This window comes from Cannabis sativa, unplaced genomic scaffold, assembly GCF_029168945.1.
Source record: "Cannabis sativa cultivar Pink pepper isolate KNU-18-1 unplaced genomic scaffold, ASM2916894v1 Contig3, whole genome shotgun sequence".
In the NCBI taxonomy this organism is placed as follows: domain Eukaryota; kingdom Viridiplantae; phylum Streptophyta; class Magnoliopsida; order Rosales; family Cannabaceae; genus Cannabis; species Cannabis sativa.
Window position 1 is genome coordinate 5,782,261 of NW_026870039.1, and position 27,526 is coordinate 5,809,786.

Here is a 27,526-nt window from a genome sequence, read left to right on the forward strand (position 1 = left end):
AAACTTTAACAAAGAACTTTCAAAGGTATCAAACTTTTACTTACAACAGTAAAATCGAAATGGAACATACAATCAAGATCAAGAATTTATATTGACAATAGCTGACTCATTATATTACTTCTATGTTTAAACAAGATATGTGTTTCATAGGGAATTGTGGAATATACTCCACCCCTAAGAATATACATATAGGGTACTATGGATAACCTCCACCCCTAAGTATATAGAGATTATGATCCACCCCTAAAGGTTGTAAAGATCATGATTCTCTAAGTGTGATAGAGTTTATGTGGAATTGAATACTATCCATAGTTCATTAGATATAAAAGATCGTTGAACTGCATAGTTTTCTTAACTTTTCTCCACCCCTATCAGATCATAAGATCCTTTTATTAAACAAATTCTTAATAATTGTATGAGAATTAACAATTATTGATAAACATAGAAATAATTTCTAATGTTTATATAATATAACTCTATGAAGAGTTGTAAATATTATAGAATTTGCATCAATAATAAAATCACTTACACATACAAACATACAAATATAATGTGGTAATAATTGATGAAGATAAATTAAATGAAGCTCAATCTCATAAATTGCAATAGGGAATTTCGAAAATAAAACTTTATTAATATTAAAAAAATATTGCAACAATATGAGAGAAACAGGGATAAATATCCCTAACTAAAATTTGAAATCCAAATTGTCTTTAAACTAAAACAATTAATTCAAAAAAAAAATAAATTGAAGAGCTTCATCTTCATCTGGACGATTTCACCCTTGGTCCAGCTTTTTGATCGAACTCAATTGAGTTCAAGTAGCTTGGCCTATAAGAAGAAGAAAACAAATAAACAAAGTTAGTCCAGAATCATAAATCCAATTGGATAATAATTCACTAAAACTCTTAAAGTTTATAAAAGGAAATACCTTGTTTCTTTGCAAGAAGTTTAGGACATTGGGGTTTCCAATGACCTTTTTCATTGCAGTGGAAACACTTTCCTTTAAGTGTAGCATCACCAGAAGGAGCAGCCTTTTTCATGGCTTTGGCTCGCTTCTTGGTGTTCTTCCACTTCTTCTTCGATTTGGGCTTTGAAGCAGAGGCGGCATTTGCTTCAGGTTTCATCGTCCCATTACCATTACCAGGATTATGAGGTTTACTACCTTTCTTCTTGGGTCCTCCAATCAAATTTTCATAAGTTTGAAGGTCATTGACTAATTCATGAAAGTCAAATTCCTTCTTATTCATGACATAATTTGATGTGTATGGTAGAAATGCTGGAGTCAGGCTATTCAAGATAAGACTAACTTGAGTAGCACTGTCCATTTCAGCACCATGATCCTGGGCTTCTTGGAAATAACTGGACATGAGGAGAACATGATCACGCACGTTTTGATGAGGTTCCATCCGTGCATTGATGTACTTCTTAGTCGCGTCAAAGCGTGACTGAAGTGATGCCTTACCGAATAGCTCATTTAATTTCGTCATAACTTCAGCAGCCTTCTCGGTTTTAGAAAACCGAGTTTTGAGGGTGTCAACCATGCTAGAAAGCATAAAGTATAGAGCTTTGTCATTTGCTTTCTGCCAACGCTCATACTTTTCTTTCACAACTTTGGATGCATTATCCCCAGGCACTTCAGGTGACGGCTCAGTTAAAACAAACAAGGCACTTTCTCCTATGAGAGCAATATTAATGTTCTCATTCCATTTATTAAAGTTAGATCCATTCAGCTTGTTTTCAGTCAACAGTGATAACATGGGATTCATTTTGACAAAATAGGATACTACAAAATAATAGAAATCAACAAATAGAAATTAAAAAATGGTTTAACACACAAAAATAATTCAGAAATTATAAGCACATAGCAAGTAGGAATGATATGAGAAAATACTTAAAAAATTCAATCTTAAATAATTTCCAAGGTTTTCAACAAACTGATATCAGTGTCCCGTTTAGGCGAGAGTCAAAGGTATCATCCATTGAATAGAGTTGTCAGCACATCTACAATGTTAAACATTCTAGCAACCTTTTATTCGATCAAGATCAGAATCCAGCGTTGTCCCGTTTAGGCGAGAGTCAAGGCTATTCTATCTCATGAGCTTCTACCATTGTTTCACAATTTGCAAGTCAAATATGGTCGCCACCATTAGGGTGATCTATACCATATAAAACACTTACAAACCACTTATCATGCGAGATTAAACGGTGCGAAATTGCTAATGAACGTTCCTCCATTAGGGAGGATTACTCACTAAAACAAACGCGGTGTAAAACCCACAATGGAGATCGAATATCTTAATAATAATAAAGCTCATTGTTTAAAATGTATTTTCTTTATTATTCTAATAAATAAATCTCATTAAATTTTATTTAAGAATTAAAATTCAAAAATAAAAATTTAATATAATATTTATAAAATTATACTTAGATGGTGATTGAAATAAAATTAATTATTTCCATCTTAGTAATAATCTTAAATATAAATATTAAGGAAATTAATTTAAGTTGAATTAAATTAAATAATTAGCAACTTAAAAATTTCCTTTGAGAATATATTTATTGAGTTCGAAAATTAAGTATAAAAACTATACAATTTTCGAAAATAATAAAAATAGAAAAGAAATACTTCAAGCAAAAATATCACCTATCTAGATATTCTTTTGACTAGTTAATTCAATTTCTAATAATATATATATATTTTAAATTCACTTATTTTAAATTAATCAATTAAATGAAAAATCATTGACTTGAGTTGGTCCAAGAATTAATAAATAATTAATTTACAACTCAATCTATTTTTCAAAAAAAATTCGAAAATATTGCATAATTAAAATGCAAATTTCGAAATTGATTAATAAAATGAAGAAAAATATATATATTGAAAATTATTTAAATTTAAGTTGAAAAATTAAATTTCAACCTAAAAATAATTTTCTATTTAATTAAGTGTCATGAAAAATCAATAAATATTTAAGTATCATGATGAAAATCAACTTAGATATTTAGATTTTTCAACTTAATTAAATGTATTAAATTCAAGAAATAATAATTAAGTGTAGAGAAGGCTTAATTATTAATTTCTATTTAATACTAGGAAAAATATACTTAATAAAATTGTACCAAAATTAATTATTTAAATAATTAATTTCACAAAGTATGATTTTCCTATTTAAATATTAGAAATAATAAGTAGTCTAGAAATTACTATCTAGAAAATATCTTATTTGACTAAGTATCTTTTTAAAATTTGAAAAATATCTAATTTAAGTTATATAGAAAAAATCTAAAACTTAAATAATTTCAAATCAAGATTTAATTAAATATCACAAATTAAGTTGTAACCACTTAATTTGAAGATATCTTTTGAAGTTAATATTTGAAAAGATATTAACTTAAAAAATATCTTAAGAATCTTTAATAACTAATGCCTAAGATTCCTCAACTTGATTTAAAATTTAAATCAAATATTCAAATTTAAGTTAGTTAAGAAAAATCAGTTGATACAACTAATTTATAACTTAAATAGGAATATTTAATTAAATAAGCTCCAGAAAGAATCTTAGTTAGTTAAAATTCTATATTTAATTAAATACAAGAAAAATACAAATAGTTTGTCTAGAAATAATATCTAAAACTAAAAGTGTTTTTCTTAAAATTAACTTTAAAATATTAAAATGAAAATAAATTTCATATATTTTAAAAGTTAATTATGTTGCTAATTCAATTTTTTTTATTAGGTCAAACTAATATAATTAACCTAGTACAGTTATTTAAATCAAGCAAATGGGCCTTCACAATTGGGGTAGTTCATGTGAGGGGGTGCTGGGTTCAGTATGTCGTACCCACTTCTATGGCACCCAACTCTCACACAAGGCCCAAAAGAGAGGAATTTAACCTTAAAATGAATAACTGTTATTAATTGAATAGGTCCAATAACTAAATGGACCTAAATAAAAGCTATCATGGTGTGACATTTTATTTAGCAACAACCTATATGCATCTATATAATAAAATAAACATATAGGCTCACACAGGCACACTTTGGATGGATCCTATCATGTTGCTAGGTCATACACAGATGAAAGAAGATTGTAAAATTTACCTGTTACAAATTATTAACTTGACCAAGGGAGCCATCAGATCATTAGATCTGGCAAAAAGTAACCATGGCTATTTGCAATCAAGTAATAATAGGTTTTTAAAACTTACACACAAGCTAAAAACACATACTCCTGCAACAAGGTTAGCTGGATAGTTGGAAGTAGGATTTATTTAATTTTAAATAAATAATTTCGAAAAAATAAATAAAAAATATTTTAATTAATTTCGAAAAAATAAAAAAAAATAAAAAAAATTTAATTAATTTTCGAAAATAAAAAAAAATATATAAATTTCGAAATTATTTAAAAATAAATATTTAAAATTAAACCTTCATTTTGAAAAATTAGGTTTCAACCAACCTAAATATCATTTCAAAAATTTGCTAACTACTTTTAAAAATTAAATGTTATTTTAAAAATAAAAATTAAATAAAAAATTAGAAAAGATAAATAAAATATCTTTTCAGATTTTAAATTTAATTTAAATAAATAAAATAACAAAATTTAAAAGTTAGCAAAATATCTTATATCTATTTAAAATTACATGATTATAAATATCTTATTTTAAATTTAAATATGGTCAAAATATCTAAAAAGATTTAATTAAAAAATCTTAACAGATAAGATATTTTTAAAATATCTTAAAAGATAAGATATTTTTAAATATCTTAAAAGATACTATAAATATCTTAAAAGATAAGATATTTTTAAATATCTTAAAAGATATTATAAATATCTTAAAAAATCTGACCTTAAATTTTAAAAAAATATAATCAAATTTAAAAATAAGATAGATTTTTAAGCAAAAAGATAAATACTAATTCTATTCAAATTCAAATTACACTAATATCTTGAATTAAATTAAAAAAAATTAAATTAATTCAAAATGATAATTAGAATTGAATTAGGAATAGTAATAGTATATATACAAAACCATACAAAAAATTGGAAGTTAATTCCATGAAAAAGTATGAAAAATTGAAGAAAAAAGGAAAAATTCGAAACTGTACGGACAGTTCTGCGATCGCAGGAAAATATCAAGACAAATTTCCGATTTTGTCAAATCTTCAAAAAATCATAACTAATTCAAATAAAATCCAAATTGAGTTCTGTAAAAGGCTAACTTGCTTAATTTTTTTCATACTATCCAATAAAAATAATTCCAGAAACGAAATCACAATTATTTTTTTACGAAAATTTCACAAACATCAATCAATCATCAAATAACACTCAATACAACATGATACCATCCAAAGAACATACAAACAATCGTTTTAAAGTCCAAATTACATGCAAGTAAATCAATTACCATGGCTCTGAGGCCAGTTGTTGGGAATTATTTTACCAGGATCTTAGATCTACTCACAAGTATGTTTATTAACATCCTAAATATGAACTTTCTAAAACGATAAAATAAACACATATAAAGTTAAGAAAACCTTACATTGATGCAGCGGAATAAATGTCTCCTTCCACTCAGATCTCTAACCCTTGATTCCTTTCTGTAGCAGAGTATAATCAAGATCTGAGCCCGAATCTCCTTCTTCTTCAAGCTTTGATCCTTCACAGTCTTCCAATCTATGATTGAGTTACTGCTTGCTGTGTGTGTGCACTTACTCTTTCACTAGGGTCACGAAAAAGATGAAGGGAAAAGAGAGAGATGTATTTCGGCCAAGGATAGAAAGTGGGAAGGCTCAGTTTTTCTGAAGAGAGAAATTTCTGTCAGAAAGCTTGTTGAAAACTTGTGATTTGACTGAGCCATCACTTTCTATTTATAGGTAACTACTAGGTCTAGGTTTAGAATTATTTGGCATTAAAATAGTGAAAATAATAATTTGAAAAATCATCATTAAGTGGCCGGCCATATGGTGTTATTGGGCCTTACTTAATTTTGCAATTTTATCAAATTTTATCTCTATTTTCTCAAAAATGCCAATTTTCCAATTCTAACATTTTAAATGCCAAAACTAATTATTTAATAACTAAAATACATTATTAAATAATATTGTCATTTAATTTAATTATTAATTAGACATATAAAGTCCATTAATAAATAAATAAACCTAGAAAACTCTTTTCCTTACAATTTCACCCCTGCTTAGTGAAAATTCATAAAATCAGACATAGTCTAACTTTAGAATTATAATTGACCAATCACGAATCAATTAATGAGTCTTACAAGCAGAATGTTCTCAACTAGAATGGGGACCATGGATCTATATGCTGAGCTTCCAATAAGTGAACCAAATTTACCAAGTAAATTCCTACTTATTAATTCTTCGTTGAATCCACTCTTAGAACTTAGAATTGCACTCTCAGACTTATATAGAGCATATTGTATGTTTCACGATACCAATATACTATCTCATTTAACCATTGTCATAATCTTATTGTGATTTAAAGATCCTCTATAGAGATGATTTACATCGAGATGGGATTTCTTTTACCGTTCTCACCCCTCAATGTATTTTGCCCCTTAAAACACTTAGCTACCTGTAAATGGTGTTTAATGATCTAATAATTAGTCAGTTAAACAAGAGCTCATCCATTTACTTCTATTTGCTAAGCTCGAAGGGAATCATCACTTGACTTCTATACACCAGTAGAAGCTATAGATTCCATATTTATGTTCAGCATTCCCACTCAATCATACTATCATGTTCCCAAAATATACGTATCACCCTGACCCAAAAGTAGGCTTAACTAATAAATCAAAGAACATGAATAGCACTCCTGAGTTGAGCCCAAGCATATTAGGATTTAGATTCTTTTCAATCTTAAGATCAACTACTGATATTGACTTGGAAAGATATGTATAACGGTAAGTTTGTAATATCTTAACTTAGTTGCAATATCGGTCCAGTCCAATGTATACTCCATACATTCAAAACTAGTATACTTTACTAATGTCCTGGAAAGAACATAACACTTACTCCAAGTGTAAGTACACATCATCGCTGATTATCACATTAGTGTAAATCCAATAACACTGATGAAACAGGGACCAAAACTTTTGATGCATATGATCACAATCACATTCCACTGTGTTGACGATACCGTAATTGTGAATAAACATATGATCTGGATTTAACTGATTTTGTGTGTATGAATGTCATAAACATATTAAACATATTAAACCATTAGCATGTAAAATTCATGCAAACATCAATCACTTCTAATTTCTTTTATTGATAACTAATCAGATTGTAAAGAGTTTTATTTAGGGCATAAAACCCAACATAAGGACACACATGAGTTTGTCAAGAAATATGATAAGTATCACATGTTTTCACATATACATCGCGTACCACCAACAGAACTTAGAATGATGACCTCACCCTACCCATTTGCTATATGGGGAATAGACCTAATTGAGGCATTACCCACTAGGCGAGGAGGAGCTGAGGATGCAGTTGTAGCAGTCGACTTCTTCACTAAATGGACGGAGGCCGAGCCCCTCGTCTCCATAACCTGCAAGAAAGTCCTTGACTTTGTCGTCAAGAACATTATTTGTAGGTTTGGAATTCCCATGAAGATAGTATTCGATAATGGAACCCAATTTGATGGCGACTTATTCATTGAATTCTGCGAGAGGAATAAAATTATCAAAAGCTTCTCGTCAGTATCCAAGCCTCAGGCAAATGGAGAAGTGGAAGCTGCCAATAAAACCCTAAAGGATACTATCAAGAAGAAGTTAGACGCTGCCAAAGGTAGATGGGTTGACGAGCTACCTCAGGTGCTCTGGGCCCACAGAACTACTGAGAAAACAGCCACGGGACACACTCCTTTCTCGCTAGCATTTGGGTCGGAAGCAATGCTGCCTGTTGAAGTGAACATATCGACTCACAAAAGAGACTTTTATAATCAAGAAGAAAACCAGGAACTTTTAAAATTGTCCTCAGATCTACTTGAGGAAAAACGAATTGAGTCGCAAACTATCAACGCCACATACCAACACCAAGTCACAAGATACTTCAACAAAAGAGTCAAGAAAAGACTATTCAATGTTGGAGACTTGGTGTTAAGATGAGTCTTTGCAAATATGAGAGATGCATCAGCAGGAGTGTTCAACCTGAACTGGGAGGGTCCAAATGTCATCGAAGTAGGAGTTGGAGTCGGAGTCTATAAATTAGCTCGACTTGATGGCTCGCTATTACAGAACTACTGGAACGCAGAACATTTGCGATCCTTCTATCAGTTATGAATAAAGAGAATCATTTATATTAAGTAATTACAAAGTTTCATTCTTTAAATTACTTAAGGGGCATTTATGTATGACTAACCGGAATTCATCTGGAAATACATTGTATAATGCAAACTCGCCATTTCAATTTTTTTTTTTAAAAAAATTCAAAGGTTCTCGACTAAACCTCTTTGACGAAAGTGGAGTAGAACCGTTATAACTCCCTGACCAAACCCTTTTGACGAGAAATGGGTCGAATCGTTATAACACCTTGATCAAACCTTTTTGACGAAGAAGTGATCAAACAACTATAATTTTTGATTTATAACCTATCTGACGGGAGAGGAAAATCAAAAGCTATAACTCGCGTATAAAACTGAATACTAACAGTTCTCGCGAGTTAGGAAAGTACTAAACGAGGCATCACGGCGCATTGATAAAAGTACTTAAACCTAGAAAAGGGATAGATAATATAACTATTCATACGAGCAAATAAAAAATATACAAAGTGATAAAATCCTTAAAGTATATTTAAAGCTTGCTTAAGGCAGATTATAACTGCAATTGCGAGGCAGAATTGACAACCGCTCAAAAATCATAAAGTTTGTTAGATAACTAACTATAAGAAGATTACGAGCAATGGAGAAACCCAAAAGTGATGTATATTTGATCAAAATATAGTTGTTTACATTGTGAATGAAAACGCAAGCAAATACAATTGTATTAATTTCTAATGAAAACAGTACAAGACATTTAAGATAAGAAAAACCTAAGACTGGTTACAAACTTGTCTTTACAAAAATTCCACTAGGGGCAAACCATTAAGTCATTCTCCTAAGCAGAGGATGAGAGAGAAATACTGTCTACATATAGCTTGGAGAAAGACCGGCTACACATAGACAAAAAAGACCGTCTGCACGTAGAGAGCCTTAATCTCTGCACAGACCCAATTCTCCTCATCATCAGATCCCATTTCCTGAAGCCGAGATCTATTTCCCAACCTCAGGAAATTTCTCAACACTGGAGAGAAGCTAATACAAAGATCTCCTGGCACAGGTTAGGGTCTTGGGTTGGCTGGATTCTCTGATAGAAACCATGCCAACTTCCTTCCCAGATCCACCTGAAACCATGCCAATCTTCCTCTAGAATTCATCATCAACCTGAGGAGGATTTTTGAGATCGCTCACAAGGTCTGTACCCTCTAGGATCACTTGTGAGGATCAGCCATGGCAGGCTATGGGGTTCCCCTAGTTTGGATTGGTCGGAAGCTTATCAGCCCTGGACTCCATCGTTTCCAGCTCCGGTTGAGGCTTGAAGTCTGTAGGAACAAATAGAAAATGGTTGGTGCATCTGGATATAATGAGTCTGGAAGGATAAACTTCTAAACTCAGAAGGGACATTTTGGCAGGAAGGAAGTAATCCATTCTGGAAATGGATTTCACTAAAGAGCTAGAAGGTTTGTGAAAAATGACAAGCTTGAGCCCCCCTTTTATACACGAAGTTCATTGATAAAAAAGCCAAGGATTGAGAAATCTAACAGCTGGGAATCGTGCAGAATAGGAATAGGTGATTCATAATAATCTTTGAAATCGTACAACCACCAGAATCAAAGGAGGCGTCCTTTCCAAGAAAGGATTTTGGCAAAAATGCCCTTCGTAATTGTTATAAAGCACTTTGAGGGGCAATTGTTATACCCGAAATTTGGCTGGAGGATAATAGTCAAGGTAAAGGGAATGTGAATCGGTGCAATATCTTTTTATGGAATAACTCATTAATTGCGGAAGTATCAGAGTATATTTGTAACCTGCTGACTATAAGGTCTTAGGCGAGGAATTAATGTACGAACTGGCACTTAGTGTATTAAGGAGAAATCATATGTTGCTGAAGGAGAATAGCGAAGCACCAGAGAAAGGTAACATATACCTTAGCTTGCAATAAACAAACCAAGTGTAAAAGTCGAATCGGCTCGAAGAACAAGAATGTGAGATGGCCATCTCGCTACGAAGAAACTTCCTATAGTTTCATCCCACTAATAGGAGCGAGGCTCATAATCCTGGCAAGTCAGAAGATTTCTGTATACCCGCGATCGACATAAGAAATATCTTATCGACCTCAGAAAGAAGAATGGTTTCAGCTCGCCATTGAGATCACTACAATCAAGTTTCTATCGAGACATCTCCAAATTCAACAATTAAATATGTGTTTAATACACGATATTCTTGACCCAATAAAAGCAGAAAAATCACAGCTATATGATTTTAAAAATCATACACCGCATTTACATTTTTATGTAATTAGATCCCACGATTTTAGGGATAATGATTGTAATCATATTTTGGTCAGCTTTGTAATTAACTGCCACTATGCAATTATAAATAGTAGCAAACAATCTCAAAAAAAGGACGAAAAAACTCTTATGAAAGAGGCTCTGGAAAAAAAAATACTCAAAAATCTGAATAAGATTGACTCATGAACTATGCATAATTTTAACTGCAAAACTACGTAAAAAAACCCAGTGTTTATATATTATTTTTCTATAGCTTTTATTTTTTTTTCTGTGTTGAATTATCATCGTGAGGCTCAAATTTGGTTAACAAAAATCTGCGTTAACACATATCACAGGTGACTGGTCATAAACTGCCTCAACAATCATTGTCGACATAACATATAAAATTATAAAGGGAAATTTAATTTTTATGCTTACATTTTGTTAAAAAATTTCCCCTAAATTCATAATAACTAATATTTGTAGGATATGACAATTTTTATGATATTCCTAAAATACCCCCCATTTACATCACCCCCATTTACACAATTGGATGCCCTTCATCGGACCCCGCATCGGACACAATCAGACCCATACGTCTCCTACCTCACAAACTCACAGTTTCATTCGACCCTATCGGGCCCCATCGAACCTTGTCCAAATCACAGATCTGAAATTCTGAAAACTAAAAAACGGAACACGAACTCACCTTTGACATTGTGTTTAATTCGGTTGGGGGTGCGCCTGGGTATCGTGGGTCGGTGGTAGTGCGCCGTGGGTCGGTGGGGAGCGCCGTGGGTCGGTGGGGATGTTGAAGGGGTTCGATGGGTCCGATTTTGTGGGTCTGTGGGGTGGTTCGCGTGGGTTCAGTTGGGATGTTGAAGGGATATCGAGCGAGAGAGAGGGGAGAGAACAGAGGTTAGAGAGAGAAGTGTGGTTTGAAAATGAGAGGGGTATATTTTTAGTTTAAATGTAAATTTGACTTATTTTTAAAATTTTGAAATATATAAGTTTAGAGAATTAATTTCTCCTATTAGTATGTATAAATAATCAAATTTCCCATTATAAATCATACATTAACGGCAAAAAGTATTGCCTTCGTCGGTCATTTTGAGTCAATTTTTCGAGATTATATGTATTTATCTATTTTATTGGTTGTCTAAAAAGATATCGGCATTTCTTCCAAATTTTGAAAATTAAAGTTGTCTAGCTTTAATGTTGGCTTGTCGAACGTTAATATCTCCAAAGCATGAAAAGAAAATCATCTTTTTATACTGACTTACATCACTATTCAATCAAAGTGTAGGACATAGAGAAAAATGGATAACTTATCTTTTTCTTATTGATTAAATAAAATTTCAACTAAATGGCTGGGTGACAACAAAATCACTACAATGAGGCCAGAATATATTTCCCTATCTAAATGAAGGGTGTGATGTATGTTTCCCAAATGTGATACAATAAGTGATAGAGTAGTTGAAACATGAAGCAATAATATACTAAACCAAAACGAAATGAATATAATTTAATATAAACTTGAGCATGGTAGTTAGTGTTTTGTAGGCCTTAAGTTGGGTCATGCAATAAGCCTTCTCTCATCATTACCAACTCATTTCCTTGTGTAATTAGTTAATTTCTTTCCTCTATCTTTTTAAAATCAATCGATAAATATATTATTATTATTCCTTTAGGGAAACAAATACTACTCGATCTTAAGACTACTACTCATTCATGTACAATCAATCAAAAGCATCATCATACTTCTAAGGAAACGACATAAGATCGAGTTTATACTTTTTCAGGCTTTTCCAACAAGTTGGAGAAGACTTGTCATTTTTCCTTTTACATCTATATTGGGAACAACTGAATTTTCTTTTACAAATTTGTTTACGTATAGTACTTTTCCATTTCTAGTCCAAAGTTATAGAGTAGTTGAAACATGTAAGAATATAGAAATCCCAAGCGAGCGAAAAACTTCAAGGTAGTTAAGGTTACAAACGCCACACTCTTAGGTCATGCAATATGCTCTCATTCATTATAACTAACTTAATATATATTTATATACTTTTTAATAATGAATTCTTTCCTCCTAAAATATGTGCTTATATAATCTTCCATAACAAGAAAAGTTAGATATAATTATAATATTAGTTATTGTATATGAAAATTTCTCCTTCTTTCATGCTTAGGCTGCAGTTCACCTACCGATATAAGTAGCTCCCAACCTCAAAAAAAAAAAAAAAAACTTATAAAAGGGTCTAAAGTTGTTTTATTTTTATTGTTATTGTTATTTTAGTTTCTTTCTTATTGGATGAGATAGGTACTTTGGTATGAGGTGGGGGGAGCTGTCTTAGCTTAAACTTGGTGCAACTATATCAGTTCCTGTCACCTGAACTTTGTATGGAGATTTTCCTTTGTATTTTCTGCTGCCTTGTAGTTTTGCTTCTTCCACCCTGCTTATGTTTTTTCATATGAATACTTAAATTCAGTCAAAAGTGTTAAGCATATTTATCTTGAGAACAACAGAAGGCATTGCTATCTCTCTTGGTACTTGTGAGTGTCATAATAAGATTAGCATTTTAGTAATAAAGAAAAGAAGAAGAAAAAGAAAAAGGGATTCTTTAGAATTTGAAGTGTTTGCATTTTTCTCAATTATTTTGCAGGTAATATGGACCTGATAATGCAGTATCTGATGGAGAGGGTTAGAGCTCTAGTGGGCTCGAAAGGATGGGATTATTGTGTTCTCTGGAAACTAAGTGAAGATCAAAGGTTAGAGAAATTGTCCATGACTAACTAAATTAAATGATACGTGTCTGTGTGTCTATTTTCATGTTACTTTTTGGGATATGTTATAGGTTTATTGAGTGGATGAGATGTTGTTGTGCTGGGACTGAAAACACACAAAATGGTGGAGAAGAAGAGCTGATTTTTCCAGTTTCTCCAGTCCTTCCATGCAGGGATACCATATGTCAACACCCAAGAGTTAATTCCTGTGAACTTCTTGCCCAATTGCCAACTTCAATGCCTTCAGATTCAGGGTACTAACCATTTCTTTTGTTTAGTTTTTTACTATAGATGATTTTTTTTCTGGTATATATGTTATGAATCCTAAACCTATACTTAACACAAGGTTATGAACAGAATTTATGCACAAACCTTGGTATCCAATCAACCCAGCTGGTTAAACTTTTCAACTGTCACATGCTCACATGCTCTCGAGGTAAGTTGTTTTTGAAACTAAACCCTTCTCTAATTTTCCACCATTGTCTAAAAGGTATATTAACTTGCAGGAATCTATTGGGACCAGGGTTTTGATTCCATTGCCAGTTGCATTGGTAGAGCTTTTTGTGAATAAACAGGTATGAGTATTGTCTTTTCAAATAATCATTTTCTCTTGTCTTCACTCCAAGTAAGTATTATAATAGAGTTTCTTTTGACAGATATCAGAAGATCAGAATGTGGTAGACTTCATCACAACTCAATACAATATTTTGATGGAGCAGGAAGCCCTGATTAACACAAACAATATGGACACAAGCTTTTGTGTCAACATTAATGTAATGAATGAAAGCCAATCAAGGCCATTTTTGGGCAATGAAACTGACAAAATGGATTCCAACAATAATCTGCCGGCACCTAATTCCACAGCATTTGAGAACCTGAACATGTCTTATGATGTATCTGTTGATCGAACTCGTCTATGCAATTCCCCAATGAGCTTGCAGCAATTTGGTTACAATTCTGAAAGTAGGACCAGAAACGATGCTGCCTTTCCTGAATGTTCTCATGATCCATCGGTACATCCAGATAAGCATTTGGATTCTTCAATGGATGCCATGCAGCCATCCATGATGAATGACACAACCAATACACATGTGCAATTTCTGGAACAAGTAACAGAAAACAAGGAGCAGCATGGTAATGAAAAGGACTCGAACAAACAGGAAGAAGGAAGATCAAATTCAGTCTCGGATTGTAGTGATCAGATTGATGATGAGGATAATGGAAAGTATAGGAGAAAATCAGGAAAATCAGATCAGTGCAAGAACCTTTTTGCTGAGAGAAGAAGAAGGAAGAAGCTTAATGAAAGGCTCTATACTCTTCGTTCTTTGGTTCCCAAAATTTCTAAGGTAACAGATATTTAATGCTTTTTTTAATTGGAACTAGTAGTTGTAAAATCTAAGGTCTTCATCTCATTTTTGTTCCACAGTTGGACAGAGCCTCCATACTTGGGGATGCAATTGAGTATGTAAAAGACTTACAGAGTCAGGCAAAAGAGCTTCAAGATGAGCTAGAGGAGCAATCAGACAATGATGGCCTAAACTCCAACATTAATGGTAAAAGAAACAATGTTCTGTCTGAGACTTTGAGTCGCGACGACACTAATTTCAGGTCTAGGCCTGAGCATGAAAAAGTTCAAAATGAATTTCATTTGGAAACATCAAGGAGTGGAAGCATCTCAAAGCAGAACCAAGACTCAGATACAACTAATGACAAGGCACCACAGATGGAGGTAACATAAGTTCTTCTACTTTTCTTAACGTTCTGATATATTTGTGTTTTAAGCTTCATAATAACATGTTTGAAACAAATTTAGCCGCAAGTGGAAGTGGCTCAAATAGATGGAAATGAGTTCTTTGTGAAGGTATTCTGTGAGCACAAGCCTGGAAGATTTGTGAGATTGATGGAGGCTTTGAATTCTCTAGCTCTTGAAGTAACTAATGCCAACGTTACTACATTTCGAAACCTTGTTTCCAATGTTCTTAAAGTAGAGGTAGAATGCTTCTAATCAATTTTTTTTTTCTTAGCAAGATCTTTCACATCTACATATATAAACTACTATTTGTTGCTTAAAATTTTTGGATTCAGAAGAAGGACAGTAAAATAGTAGTCCAAGCTGATCACTTGAGAGACTTCTTGCTGGAGCTGACAAGGAATCCTTCTAGAGGTTTATCTGAGATGTCTAAAGTTTCAGATAATAGCAGCAGCATTGACTATCAGCACCATCTTCACAACCAGCCCTCTTATTGATTTCATAACTAAGTTACAGTTCTTCAAATGAGATAAGAACTCACTTCACTTCAAGCTTAAAAACATAATGTTTTAAATGGAAGCAAGATTTCTACTGAATAATCTATTAATTTTCAATATGTCATATATATTTAGTACTCTAGTGTAACTCAGCAAAGTGTATCAGATTTGATGCTGAGAATCTGTTTTTGTTTGGTCCACAGAAATAGAAAAAGCACACTATATGTTTAAATGCTTAGTGTGCCACTTGTGCTCTTTGCTAATAATCTTGATCATTACACAAAAATTTATTTCAGACATACCAATAAAGTTCTATGTGCGTTGTGTATGTATAAATGTACCAAATACATAGCTTTCAGCCATCATACACTAACTTCCCAACACCATAGTGTCTACAAATCTTGGGAAGCTAAAGATCAGTGGTTGTTTTATGAACTGAAAGAATGTTACTATGCACAACAATTACAAAAAAAAAAATCAAAACTTGCTGATTTCATTAATAAAACAATTTGAATAAGATCACAAATACCAAAGTGTAAATCCCATTTTTCCAAGTGTCACTGGACAAAGTGCTTCTACTAGAGCTGGAAGGTGGAACTGCTGGCAGCTCATCAGGTTGAGAAGTTGGAGAACCATCTGTGGTTGGATTGGTATCATCAGAAGAGGGATTATTACCTTGTTTAACATCAATGCTAAATCTCATTCCACCAAAGCAATGGCCTGATACATTACATATAAACCAATACTTCTTGGCTTCAGTGAGTTTGACTTTATCATTTCCACTCTCATACTTTGTCAACACGCCGCTGCTCGCATCACATGATCGAAACGTTTTCTCATCTACCTCATATGCATTGTGTTGTCCCTTTACGTACTTGAAAACTACATAACATGTAACATCTTAGGTGAAACAAAAATAAAAAAAAAATATTTGATTTCCAATCCAAGCAAAGTTGTTTTTTTCAGGAGCAATTGGTTTAGTTAGATTTTACTTTCTCTGTCAAAGCAATAGTGACTTCTGCTTTTACTCTTGTTTTTAGAAGATGATAGCAGACATAATTTTTAAGGAACAAAACATTTAAAGGGTTAAAACAAAAAGATCATACCAAGCACATCACCAACAGTGAAGTTGTACTTTGTTGACCAAGTTAAAAAGTTGCCTTGGCTGTTCCATTCATCACCATCACCAACTATGTAATCTTCTGAGGTTACTCCCTTTAGAAAACAGGTGTAGACTATAAGGATCAACAACAAAGTGAAGTGATTTAAAATTTTGCTTTTTGTCATAGCTTCTTCAAGGACCAGAAATATTGGTTTTCTGATGAACTTTGTTTGTGAATTAGAAGAAGAAGAAGAAGAAGAAAGACAATCACAAAAAGTAAATTTGCTGGGCTGAAAATGCTTTGTTATATTCTCACACAGAGGACTTTTTCCAAACAGGTGGTACAGATCACTGATAATAAATTGGCTTTTATGTTATTAGTTATGCTCAGTCAGACAAGCGTGTTTCCCAAAAAATGTAAGGATAAATTAATAAAATCATCATTTAGAGTGATGGACCCAAAAGTATATCAAAATGTATTCTATGACATACCTTTAAACGAAAAAAACTACCCAAATCCTTTTATATTGGTTTGAACCATTCAGTTTGAATTATGACTCTACCAACAACCGGATTTGGACCATTTCCAAGACTTTTACTAAATGAAGGTTTATGTTTAAAATGTTATTAACTTATTGTTGACTTAATATTCATAAAATAAAATAATATTTTTTTGTACATATAATTATTTTACAGAATTAATCGTTATAAAATAATTACTCGAACAATTATAGCAACTATAAAAGACTCTCAACTTTGTAGCACTATAATAGAATTGAAACTGTACAAAATGATGGTGGAAGAAACTTCAAACCAAAGATATAATTCTTTGCAAAATATATTCTTAGATAAGTTTCCAGTGTAAACAATTAAAACAAAAAAAAGGAACATAAGGAAGAACAAAATAAGAAATTTATAAAGAACCTTAGACAAAGGTTGTGGTGGAAGGGGTCACCCACTAATGGTTTTTCTTTTTAGTTTGTTGTTGAGATGTAATTGTAAGTAGCTCAACATCGATTAATATTTGTAGGAAAGCGACCACCAACTAAAACGCGTAGTTTTGTTCAGAAAGAAACTACATGTTTTTTCTTTCGTAAGGAAAACAAATTGCAAATTAGATGTAATACTTGTATTTTTGTTATATCAATATGTAATACCTGTACTTAATCCTTTGTTATAGTATTTACTAAAGAAAAATTTACATTGACCAAAAATTAAAAAAAAAAAAATTACAAAAATACGTAATATAATTATTTTTTTTATTTTTACTTTTTAAATTTTTTATTATAAAAATATCTCTGCAATTAAAAATTAAATTTTTTTTTGAATAAACTTAGCAACTTTATTAACTAGCACTCGTTAATAACAATAGAACGCACTTCGTTGGAACAATTCTCCAATTGAAGCACACGACCTGAAGAGAAACAAGAATCCATGGCTAAAACATGAGCCAGCTTATTTGCAAATCGTTTGACAAAACACAACTCAATATTATTTAAAGATAAGAGAAGAGTACGGGTATGGTTGAAATAAGTCATGTCTTTTGACATGTGTGCTGTCTCTCTGTGATTGGGAGTTTTGTATGTTTATGAGAATTTTTATCTGTAAGCTTTGTTCCTGAGTGTTGTGTTTGTCTTATTGGAGTGTTTGTCTTATTACTATGGCCTCAAGCAGTAGAATTATGAATGATGTTGAGAAATAATAAGCCAATATCTGTTTAGAAGAAGAAGAAGAGTTTGTTACTGAGTTAGAAGAAGCTGAATCTGATGAGGTTGAGTACGATGACGAATGATGTCTTATTGGGAGACTCCTTTCTGGGAAAATCTCAGACTATCAAGTGTTTCAAAATATCATTGCTGATTTGTGGAAACCAGGGAAAGGTATGTATGTAAAAATACTTGAGCAAAACCAATTTCTATTCCAATTCTACCATGAAATTGATATCGATAGAGTTATCACTGGTAGTCCTTGGACTTACGATCGCAAACAGTTGCTTCTTGAGAGATTAAAGCCAGGTGATAATCCTTGAACCAAACCGATTAACCATCTTGACTTATGGGTCCAGATACACGATCTGCAACCTGGGTTCAAAACAGAACATGTTGTTCGTCATGCTGGAAAATATATTGGGTCTTTTCTTGAATCCGATCCCAATAACTTCAAAGGTGTATGGCGAGAGTTTCTACGGGTTCATGTTAGGATGAATATTGATCTCCCTTTGAAAAGACGAATGACGTTTAAAAGATTAAGAGGGGAAACATTCTATGCAAATTTTAAGTATGAAAGAGTCCCCACTTTCTGCTTCATATGTGGTATAATGGGACACTCTGAACGCTTCTGCAAAAAGCTCTATGAACTCCCAGCAGACCGCATTGATAAACCGTATAGCATTGAAATGAAAGCTCCCTCCAGGCGCCAGAATTTCTTGGTCGCGTCTCCATGGCTGCGTTCTGCAAAACAAGCTGCTCAGCCTGGTGTCGTCGACGGTGAAGACAGTGATCGTGGAGTTAATACTTCTCCACAATTCAAGGCGGCATTCAATTCAGTATCCGATCATGGTAAATCTGCCTATTTTGATAATACAGTGCCAGCTGACTATATGCATGATGTTAGGGATATTGATATCAATTCAGTCAATGGGGGTAATGGAGAAAAAATTCCATCAATTGTAATTAATGGTAATGATTCTACCTTTATGTCTGATGATGAACTTACCATATTGGACCTTAAAAGAAAACGTGGGGAGAAGGGGTCCATACTGAATTCACATGTGGCAAATATGGTTGATATAGAACAAGTTAATGAGATAAATATTAGTATTCCTGCAAATACTGAGGAGATGCCAAAAAACGATTTTGTGGTGGGCTCTGGTGTTCAGGCCCACCACTCATCATGAATACTCTTAGTTGGAATTGCCGTGGGCTTGGGAACCCACGGGCTATTCAATTCCTCACAGACATTTGTGTCCAAAAGAAACCCAATTTCCTTTTCTTATGTGAGACTTTGAGTAAAAAAGACGTAATGGATCGTATTAAAAACAAGTTGGGCTTTGATAGTTGCTTTGTTGTTGAAGCCCAAGGGAGGAAAGGTGGCCTTGCCCTTCTTTGGAAAAATTCTGATGATGCCCATCTTCTTGGATACTCGGACAACCACATTGATATTGAAATCCATACTTCTGGTTCTGCACGATGGAGACTCACGGGCTTCTATGGTGAACCAAATCGAACACTTCGTGACCGTACCTGGCAACTGCTCAAGACCATTGCCCCTTGCTCGACCTTTTCATTGGTGTATCATAGGCGATTTTAATAACATTGCTTCTCAAGATGAAAAACAAGGAGGCCGACCCTACCCCTCATACTTGATTAATGGCTTTCAAGATGTTATTCGTCACTGCTGCCTCTTTGATTTGAAGCTTCATGGTTATGCTTTCACCTGGGAACGTGGGAGAGGTACTGCTCATCATGTTGAAATCAGGTTAGATAAAGCTCTTGTAACTCAACATTGGCTTGATCTTTTCCCGAATGCTATTTTATCAAATTGTGATTTTTCTTCAAGTGACCATACGCCTATCTTTCTGCAACCTGCTGTAAGTAACCGAGGCAACCACATTCAATTTTTTAAATATCAAAACGCATGGAGTCGTGAGCCGTATTGTAAGCAAATTGTGAAAAACTGCTGGGAGGTTAATGCTAATTCTACTCTAGCTGTTAAAATTCATCATTGCAGTAACACTTTGAGAGCTTGGGGGTTCGAACTCACTGGGAATTTCAAACACAGGCTGAAGACAAGCAAAACTCGAATGGCTGCCATGAAAAGTTCAACAATCCATCCTGCTACTGCTGAATTTGATGAGGAGAAAAACAATTATTTTGAGATTTTGGCACAGCAAGAACTCTATTGGAAACAAAGATCCAAGCAACACTGGCTTCATTCGGGAGACAAAAATAGTAAATATTTCCATGCCTCTGCCAGCACTAGGAAACGGGGTAATTAAATTCTGAGATTAAAAGATTCGAATGATGATTGGAAGGACTGGGATTCAGGTCTGAATTCGGTTATTGTTGATTATTTTTCTAATCTTTTTACTGCGGCTGGGACTACTTGTAACAGTGTGCTGGAAAACATCCGATGCTCTGTCACCCGTGAACAAAATGATGAGCTTCTTAGTCCGATTACTGTTGAGGAAATCAAGCATGCTCTCTTTCAAATGCATCCCGATAAGGCTCCTGGACCGGATGGTATGGGACCGGGCTTTTATCAGCATCATTGGGATATTGTAAGTGCCGATTTGATTGCATTAGTATCTGACTTCTTCAATACTGGTACTTTTCCTAGTGAGTATAACACTACCAATTTGGTTCTCATTCCCAAAAAGAAGAATTTTTCTACCATGGGAGACTTGCGCCCTATTGCCCTATGTAATGTTGCCTACAAGATTAGTGCTAAAGTCCTTGCCAACCGGATGCGTCCTTTGATCGGTGATGTTATCTCAGAAACTCAGAGTGCCTTCATACCTGGTAGACTCATTTCCGATAATATCATGGTAGCTTTTGAAGTCATGCACTATCTCAAGCGGAAACGAAGAGGTAAAAAGGGTTCATGGCCCTTAAGCTTGATATGAGTAAAGCTTATGACCGTGTTGAATGGGACTATTTGCGTGCAGTTACGCTTCGTATGGGGTTTGCTGAGAGATGGGTGAACCTTGTTATGGAATGTGTTACTACGGTTATACTATTATTCACAACAATCACACCATGGGACCTATCATTCCAACAAGAGGTATCCGACAAGGTGATCCGCTTTCAACTTATCTCTTCATTATTTGTGCTGAGGGATTCTCTTCTATCATCCAAAAATTTGTAGCTAACCAACTTATTCAAGGCTGTCGTGTGGCTAATGGTGCCCCTGCAATTTCACATATGCTGTTTGCTGACGATAGTTATCTATTTTGTCAAGCTACCAATGCTGCGGCTTTGAATGTTCGGACTATGCTTCATAGTTTTGAAATGGCGTCTGGTCAAAAGGTGAATGTTACTAAATCTTCTATTTTCTTTAGCCCCAATACTGATCAAATGCTAAAGAACCAGATATGTTCAACATTAGAGATGGCTGAAGTTGATGACCAAAGTATGTACCTTGGCCTACCTAATACCATGGGTAGGAAGAAGACGGCAATCCTTGGCTTTTTAAAAACTAAGGTGGTGAATCGCATACATAGCTGGAGTGGTCGTTTTCTATCTCGAGCTGGTAAGGAAATACTTCTCAAGACGGTAATTCAATCCCTCCCAACGTATGCAATGAGTGTCTTTCTCATTCCCCTCAAGATTTGTAATGAGATTGAAACATTGATGGCTAACTTTTGGTGGAAGACAACATCTAGTAAGGGTAATGGTATCATTTGGATGTCATGGGATCGAATGGCGGTTCACAAAGACTTTGGAGGACTTGGTTTTCGTCGCCTACATGATTTTAATCTTGCGATGTTAGCAAAGAAAGGCTGGCGGCTTCTTGTTTCACCAAATTCTCTTGTTAGCCAAGTTTATAAGGCACGGTACTTTCCCCGCTCTGATTTTCTTGATGCTGAACTTGGTAACAACCCCAGCTTTGTCTGGAGAAGTATATGGCAAGCAAAAGACATTGTTAAACTTGGTGTCAGACGCACTATCGGTTCAGGGACTACCACTAGTATTCTCTCTCACCCTTGGTTACCCGATAACTCTAACCCATATGTCACAACCTCTCACCCGAGCTTGCATCATAGAATGGTCAATTCCCTCCTTGAAATTGATAACTCTTCCTGGGACCGTGAGGTTATTACTGATATTTTTAATTTGAGGGATGCATCTCTCATTTTTGGGCTGCCTCTAAGTGCCTATGCTGGAGAGGACTGCTGGTCTTGGATTGGGGAAAGTAATGGCACTTTCTCAGTTAAAAGTGCTTACTTTCTGCTGCAGAAACCGAAAAACCAGCAAGCTGGTGCGGACAATTCTGGGTTCTGGCACTCACTTTGGCAGCTAAAAATTCCACCGAAAGTCAAGAATTTCTTGTGGAGGGTTGCTTCGAATGTTCTCCCCACCTGTTTACAGCTGACTACCAAGCATGTAGACATTTCTTCAAGCTGCCCTATATGCAAAAATCACCCAGAATCGGTCTCCCATGCCATAATCAGTTGCCCCTTTGCCCGTTCTTGCTGGGATTATGCACATCCCACGGTAGATACTGCTCCCAATACAACAGCAGGTATGTGGCTCTGCAACATATTCCAAACTTCTGATACTGAATTTAAATGCTGAATTGCTATGTTGTGTTGGGCAATTTGGAAAGCACGCAACAACCTAGTTTGGAATAAAAAAACATCTTCTCCCCTACAAGTTTCTACATCAGCATTAGTTATTCTTGATCAATGGCGTAAAGCTCAAGATAAACAAAACTTATTGTCATTGGCGCTTGAAACCAATGACTCTAAGGTTGAGCAATGGACTAAACTAGCATCTAATACAATCAAGATTAATGTTGACGCTGCTCTCTTTGAAGGGGAATGCTCTTATGGCTACGGCATTGTTGCACGGAACTCCTTAGGCCTTTTTTTGGATGCTCAAGCCGTATGCAATCGGGGGTCGTTTTCACCTGAAGTTGTTGAAGCCATAGGTGTCAAGGAAGCTCTTAGTTGGATCAAAACTAAGGGTTGGGATAAAGTTGAGATTGAAACCGACAGTATGCTCACCGTTCAGGCCATTCGTACCTCTCATCGCATGTCCTCTGTTTTTGGGTTGGTTGTCAATGATTGTAAACATTTACTTTCCTATCTTCCACATGTTTTTGTTAATTTTATTAAACGATCAGCTAATCGAGTTGCCCACTATGTGGCTAGGCACTCTCGATTCTTTTCTGGTTGTAGCATTCATGCTCAGAACTTACCTCCTGATCTTCAGGACCTTTCGATTCTGAATGCTAAATTTCAATGAAATTTTATTTCATTTCAAAAAAAAAAAAAGATAAGAGAAGAGTACGAACATCATGAACTAATAGACCGAAAGAGGATGACAAAGTAATTTGGCTATCAATTTCCAAAATCAATTGTCCCCACAAATGACGGTCAATCCAGCTTAAAGCTTCTTTTATGCCAACAAGTTCATCTATTTCAGGTTGCACCTGCCATTTTAGCATAAAAATCCCTGCCATGTTCTCCGCCGCCTCCATTCGCTAATAACTACTCGACGCCATGGACACCCGAACGAACCCAGAACCAAGAACCAGTAACTAACGCCATAAACCAATAAACCAAACCCAATGAGAGAAACTATAGAACCATGTCAAAAGATAAGACTAATAGGAAAACCTAATTAGTTTCAACACATGAAACTAAAAATTCTAACCCCATTAAAATATTAATAGGAATTAACCTAATAACAGTAAAAAATAAAAGATCAACCAATTGTTCACTTTACAGCAACCAATTGTTGACTGTAACTCACGGAAACAATAAACTAAATCTAATTGTTCAATAAAAGAACAAAAGAACTAAATCCAACTAATAACACACGGAAACAGAAACTAAAACCAATCAATCGTTGACTGTAACTCCCGGAAACAGCTTGAACCAATTTTTTACTCTCTTTAATCAACGACAAGGAACAATGGCTGAAATCGCAGGAACCTTCACACCAACGTCGTTGACGTTTGCGAGAGGGAGATCGTCGTCGTTGACGTGCACCGCCAGCGTCTACAAACGGGGAAGAGCTTACACCGCCGTCGTCTGCAAATGGGGAGGCACCGTCATCGGCAGATCGTCTAGGCGGCTGGGCTGAAGCGAAAGATGAAACCCCACTGTAATATTACGATTGGAGGCCCTTGGACGCTGACGGAGTTACCGCGGCTGGAAGCGAAGGAGAGAGAGATTTGGACCGTGGATGGCCGGAGGTGGTGGTGCGGCCTCGGAGCGGACTTATTAGGTTTATAAAAGTTCAATTATTTTTTTAATTATTTTATAATTTATTTTTATAGTTATATTACAGTTTTTATGAATTTTTTTTTCTAATTATTTTTTGCTGTTTATTTATTTATAGAGTTATTTTTTAGTTATTTTTTTATTTTTTACTGAACAACGTGTATTTTTGTAATAAAAAATTTTAGGATGTAAAATTATAAATAAAACATAAAAAAAATATTTTTATTAATTAAAAGAAAGCTTTACTAGTTTGTGCTTTTTTGATAGCCTTAATGGTCTTTTTTATTTTTCAAGATGGTTTGCATTTCATAATGGGATTATTTCACAAATACACAAAAACAACAAAAAAATTACAAAAATACAGTTTCACAGAATTTTAAACATTTTTACGATTTTTTTTTATTTTATTTACAGAAAATAAGATCTTTTTACGTTGTACTCATGTTAATTTGTTGTTGATATTTTGTTATTTGTATGTTATTTTTTAATGTTGTTTTGATGTTATTTAGATGTTCTTTCCATGTTACTTTTATGTAATTTTTTTTGTTGTTTTCATGTTGTTTCTATGAAAAAATGTCAAAAAAATTCTTTAAACGTAAAAATGTAATATTTTTTTACATAAAATGGTGCCTTATATAATTATCCCTTTCATAATTATATATAACTCTACTTTGAGCTACCCATATAGTACCTCAGTCAATGTACCTTCAATGGTCGAAAATATAACTTCTACTTTTACGAACAATTATTAAAATTAGGGGTATTCATTTGATCTAATCTGTATTATTTTGCTTATCATACATTCAATCTACACTTAGTGCAAATTTTATATTTTTAATTCAATTCAATCCACATAGTACTTAAATTTAATCCAATTCAATTTAATCCGCAAAAGTACAGATTGAATCGATTATTTTAGAATGATTACTTTTTCATATTTAATAATTTATTTTTTATTAAAAAATATTTGTGTTCACATAACTAACAACAAATTAACACTTTTGAAAAATAACAACAACAAAATAAAATAAATTATTGTTTGTGGTGTTTAGTTCAGCCATTTTATGTTTTATCTTTTGCTGATGTGTTACCAACTGTTTCGACAGTTGGTGCCCAAATTCGTTATCTCAACAAACAACCAACTTTAAATACTATAAATAAACCTTGCAACACACATTTTTGTTAAGTTGTAAATTCAAATTTTAGGAATAAAGAGAGTGAAAAGGAAGGATGTATAAGGGAATCAAGTGTAGCTGATCTTGGTTCCCATTTGTGAGGTTCATTGTAATTTTTTCTCATCCTTTCTTCATTGTATTCAACACACTCTTGTACTGGTTTCAACATCAATAAAGGTCTATGTTTTTCAACTCTTGGTGTTAATTTTTCTCTTTGATATGTTCTTTAGGTTGTTGGGTTGGTTATTTTTGTTTCATTTTGATTGTTGCATTGTGTTCTTGATTGGGTTGTTGAGAGTGATTAATTCACTACCAGTGGTATCAGAGCCGAGAGAGATCAAAGACATCAAGAACCTATTTTGGAAGATTAAGAATTGCAACCATGTCATCTACAAGATTCGAGGTGGACAAGTTCAATGGTGCAAATGATTTTGGTTTGTGGATGAAAGCACTTCTTGTTCATCAAGGGATCTCTGAAGCTTTGAATGCAGATGACTTGAACAACATCAAAGATGAGAAAACCAAGAAAGACACAAAGAGCAAAGCACACAATGAAATCATCTTGAGCCTTGGAGATGAAGTTTTGAGAGAAGTCTCACATGAGGAGACTGCAGCTGCACTTTGGGACAAACTTGCCTCGATCTACCTCAAGAAATCTTTGGCAAACAAATTGTAACTCAAGAAAAAGCTATACACCCTTAGAATGGAAGAGACAAAGGAGCTTAGAAAGCACCTGGATGAGTTCAACAGAATCATCCTTAAAATGTCCAATATTAGTGTGAAGATTGATGAGAAAGATAAAGGTATTATTCCTCTCAGTTCTCTCCCTAAATCCTATGAACATTTTATTGATACTATATTGTATGGGAAGGATACTCTAACCATGGCAGAAGTCAAAGCTACTCTCAACTCCAAGGAAATTCAAAAGAAATCAAAAGAAAAAGGAGAAACCAATGGAGAAGGACTCTTGGCTCGAGGAAGATTTGACATAAAAGATTCCAAGAATTTCAAGAACTCTCATGGCCACAAGAACAACAATCATCACAAAGGAAAATCCAAGTTCAAACCAGGAAAATTCTAAAATTACTGTAAAAAGGAAGGGCATTATAAATCAGAGTATTATCTGCTCAAGAATAAAACAAATAAAAAGGGAAAATCTGATGTTAGAGAAGCTGGTTTAGTGTCAAATGGATATGAATCTGGTGATGTGTTGGTTGTTACAAACAGTGTGTCCAATGGAGATTGTTTGCCACTATTTATAATTGCATAGTGGTAGTTAATTACAAGGCTGACCAAAATGTAATTACAGTCATTATCCCTTAAATCGTGGGATCTGATTACATATTATGAAATGTAAATGCAGTGTATGATTTTGAAAATCATTAAGCTGTGATTTTCTCACTTTTACAGGGTCAGAAATATTGTGTATTAAACACGTATTTAATTGTTGAATCTGGAGATGTCTCGACAGAAACTTGATTGTAATGATTCTAATGGCGAGCTGGAACCATCCTTCTTTCTGTAGTCAACTTGATATGTTTTACGTCGATTGCGGGTATATGAAAATCTTCTGACTTGCCAGGGTTATGAGCCTCGCTCCTGTTAGTTGGATGGAACTATAGGGAGCTTCCTCGTAGCGAGATGGTCATCTCGCATTCTTGTTCTTCGAGCCGATTCGACTTTTACACTTAATTTGCTTATTGCAAGCTAAGGTA

General features: G+C 34.0%; 2 protein-coding genes across 7 annotated transcripts; one reads left to right on the top strand and one right to left on the bottom strand.

Moving 5' to 3' along the window:
* The first annotated feature begins 12,646 nt into the window (after positions 1-12,646).
* LOC115706375 (transcription factor ABORTED MICROSPORES) lies at positions 12,647-15,911 on the top strand. Of its 6 annotated transcripts, none has more exons than XM_061107931.1 (10): positions 12,830-12,950; positions 13,042-13,105; positions 13,216-13,321; positions 13,408-13,590; positions 13,694-13,772; positions 13,843-13,911; positions 13,993-14,682; positions 14,763-15,065; positions 15,150-15,326; positions 15,422-15,911. In XM_061107931.1, the coding sequence occupies exons 3-10, from the start codon at positions 13,221-13,223 to the stop codon at positions 15,581-15,583; spliced, it is 1,764 nt and encodes a 587-aa protein (XP_060963914.1). In that variant the 5' UTR covers positions 12,830-12,950; positions 13,042-13,105; positions 13,216-13,220; the 3' UTR covers positions 15,584-15,911. The 6 variants fall into 6 exon arrangements, with proteins under 6 accessions (XP_060963912.1, XP_060963915.1, XP_060963913.1 ...); XM_061107935.1 differs by having other exon boundaries at positions 15,425-15,911; XM_061107929.1 differs by having other exon boundaries at positions 12,647-13,105.
* Positions 15,500-17,301, bottom strand: LOC133033252 (mavicyanin-like). The gene is made up of 2 exons (XM_061107936.1): positions 16,690-17,301; positions 15,500-16,465 (listed from the first exon to the last, which is right to left on the bottom strand). The coding sequence occupies exons 1-2, from the start codon at positions 16,868-16,870 to the stop codon at positions 16,080-16,082; spliced, it is 567 nt and encodes a 188-aa protein (XP_060963919.1). The 5' UTR covers positions 16,871-17,301; the 3' UTR covers positions 15,500-16,079.
* Between the last annotated feature and the right edge of the window lie 10,225 nt (positions 17,302-27,526).

Coding starts and splice junctions, on each gene's coding strand:
- LOC115706375 (XM_061107929.1), top strand. CDS start 13,221: ATGGACCTGATAATGCAGTATCTGATGGAGAGGGTTAGAGCTCTAGTG. Junction 13,591..13,693: donor TCAATGCCTTCAGATTCAGG/GTACTAACCATT, acceptor GGTTATGAACAG/AATTTATGCACAAACCTTGG. Junction 15,066..15,149: donor ACAAGGCACCACAGATGGAG/GTAACATAAGTT, acceptor AAACAAATTTAG/CCGCAAGTGGAAGTGGCTCA.
- LOC133033252 (XM_061107936.1), bottom strand. CDS start 16,870: ATGACAAAAAGCAAAATTTTAAATCACTTCACTTTGTTGTTGATCCTT. Junction 16,466..16,689: donor CACTGTTGGTGATGTGCTTG/GTATGATCTTTT, acceptor CATGTTATGTAG/TTTTCAAGTACGTAAAGGGA.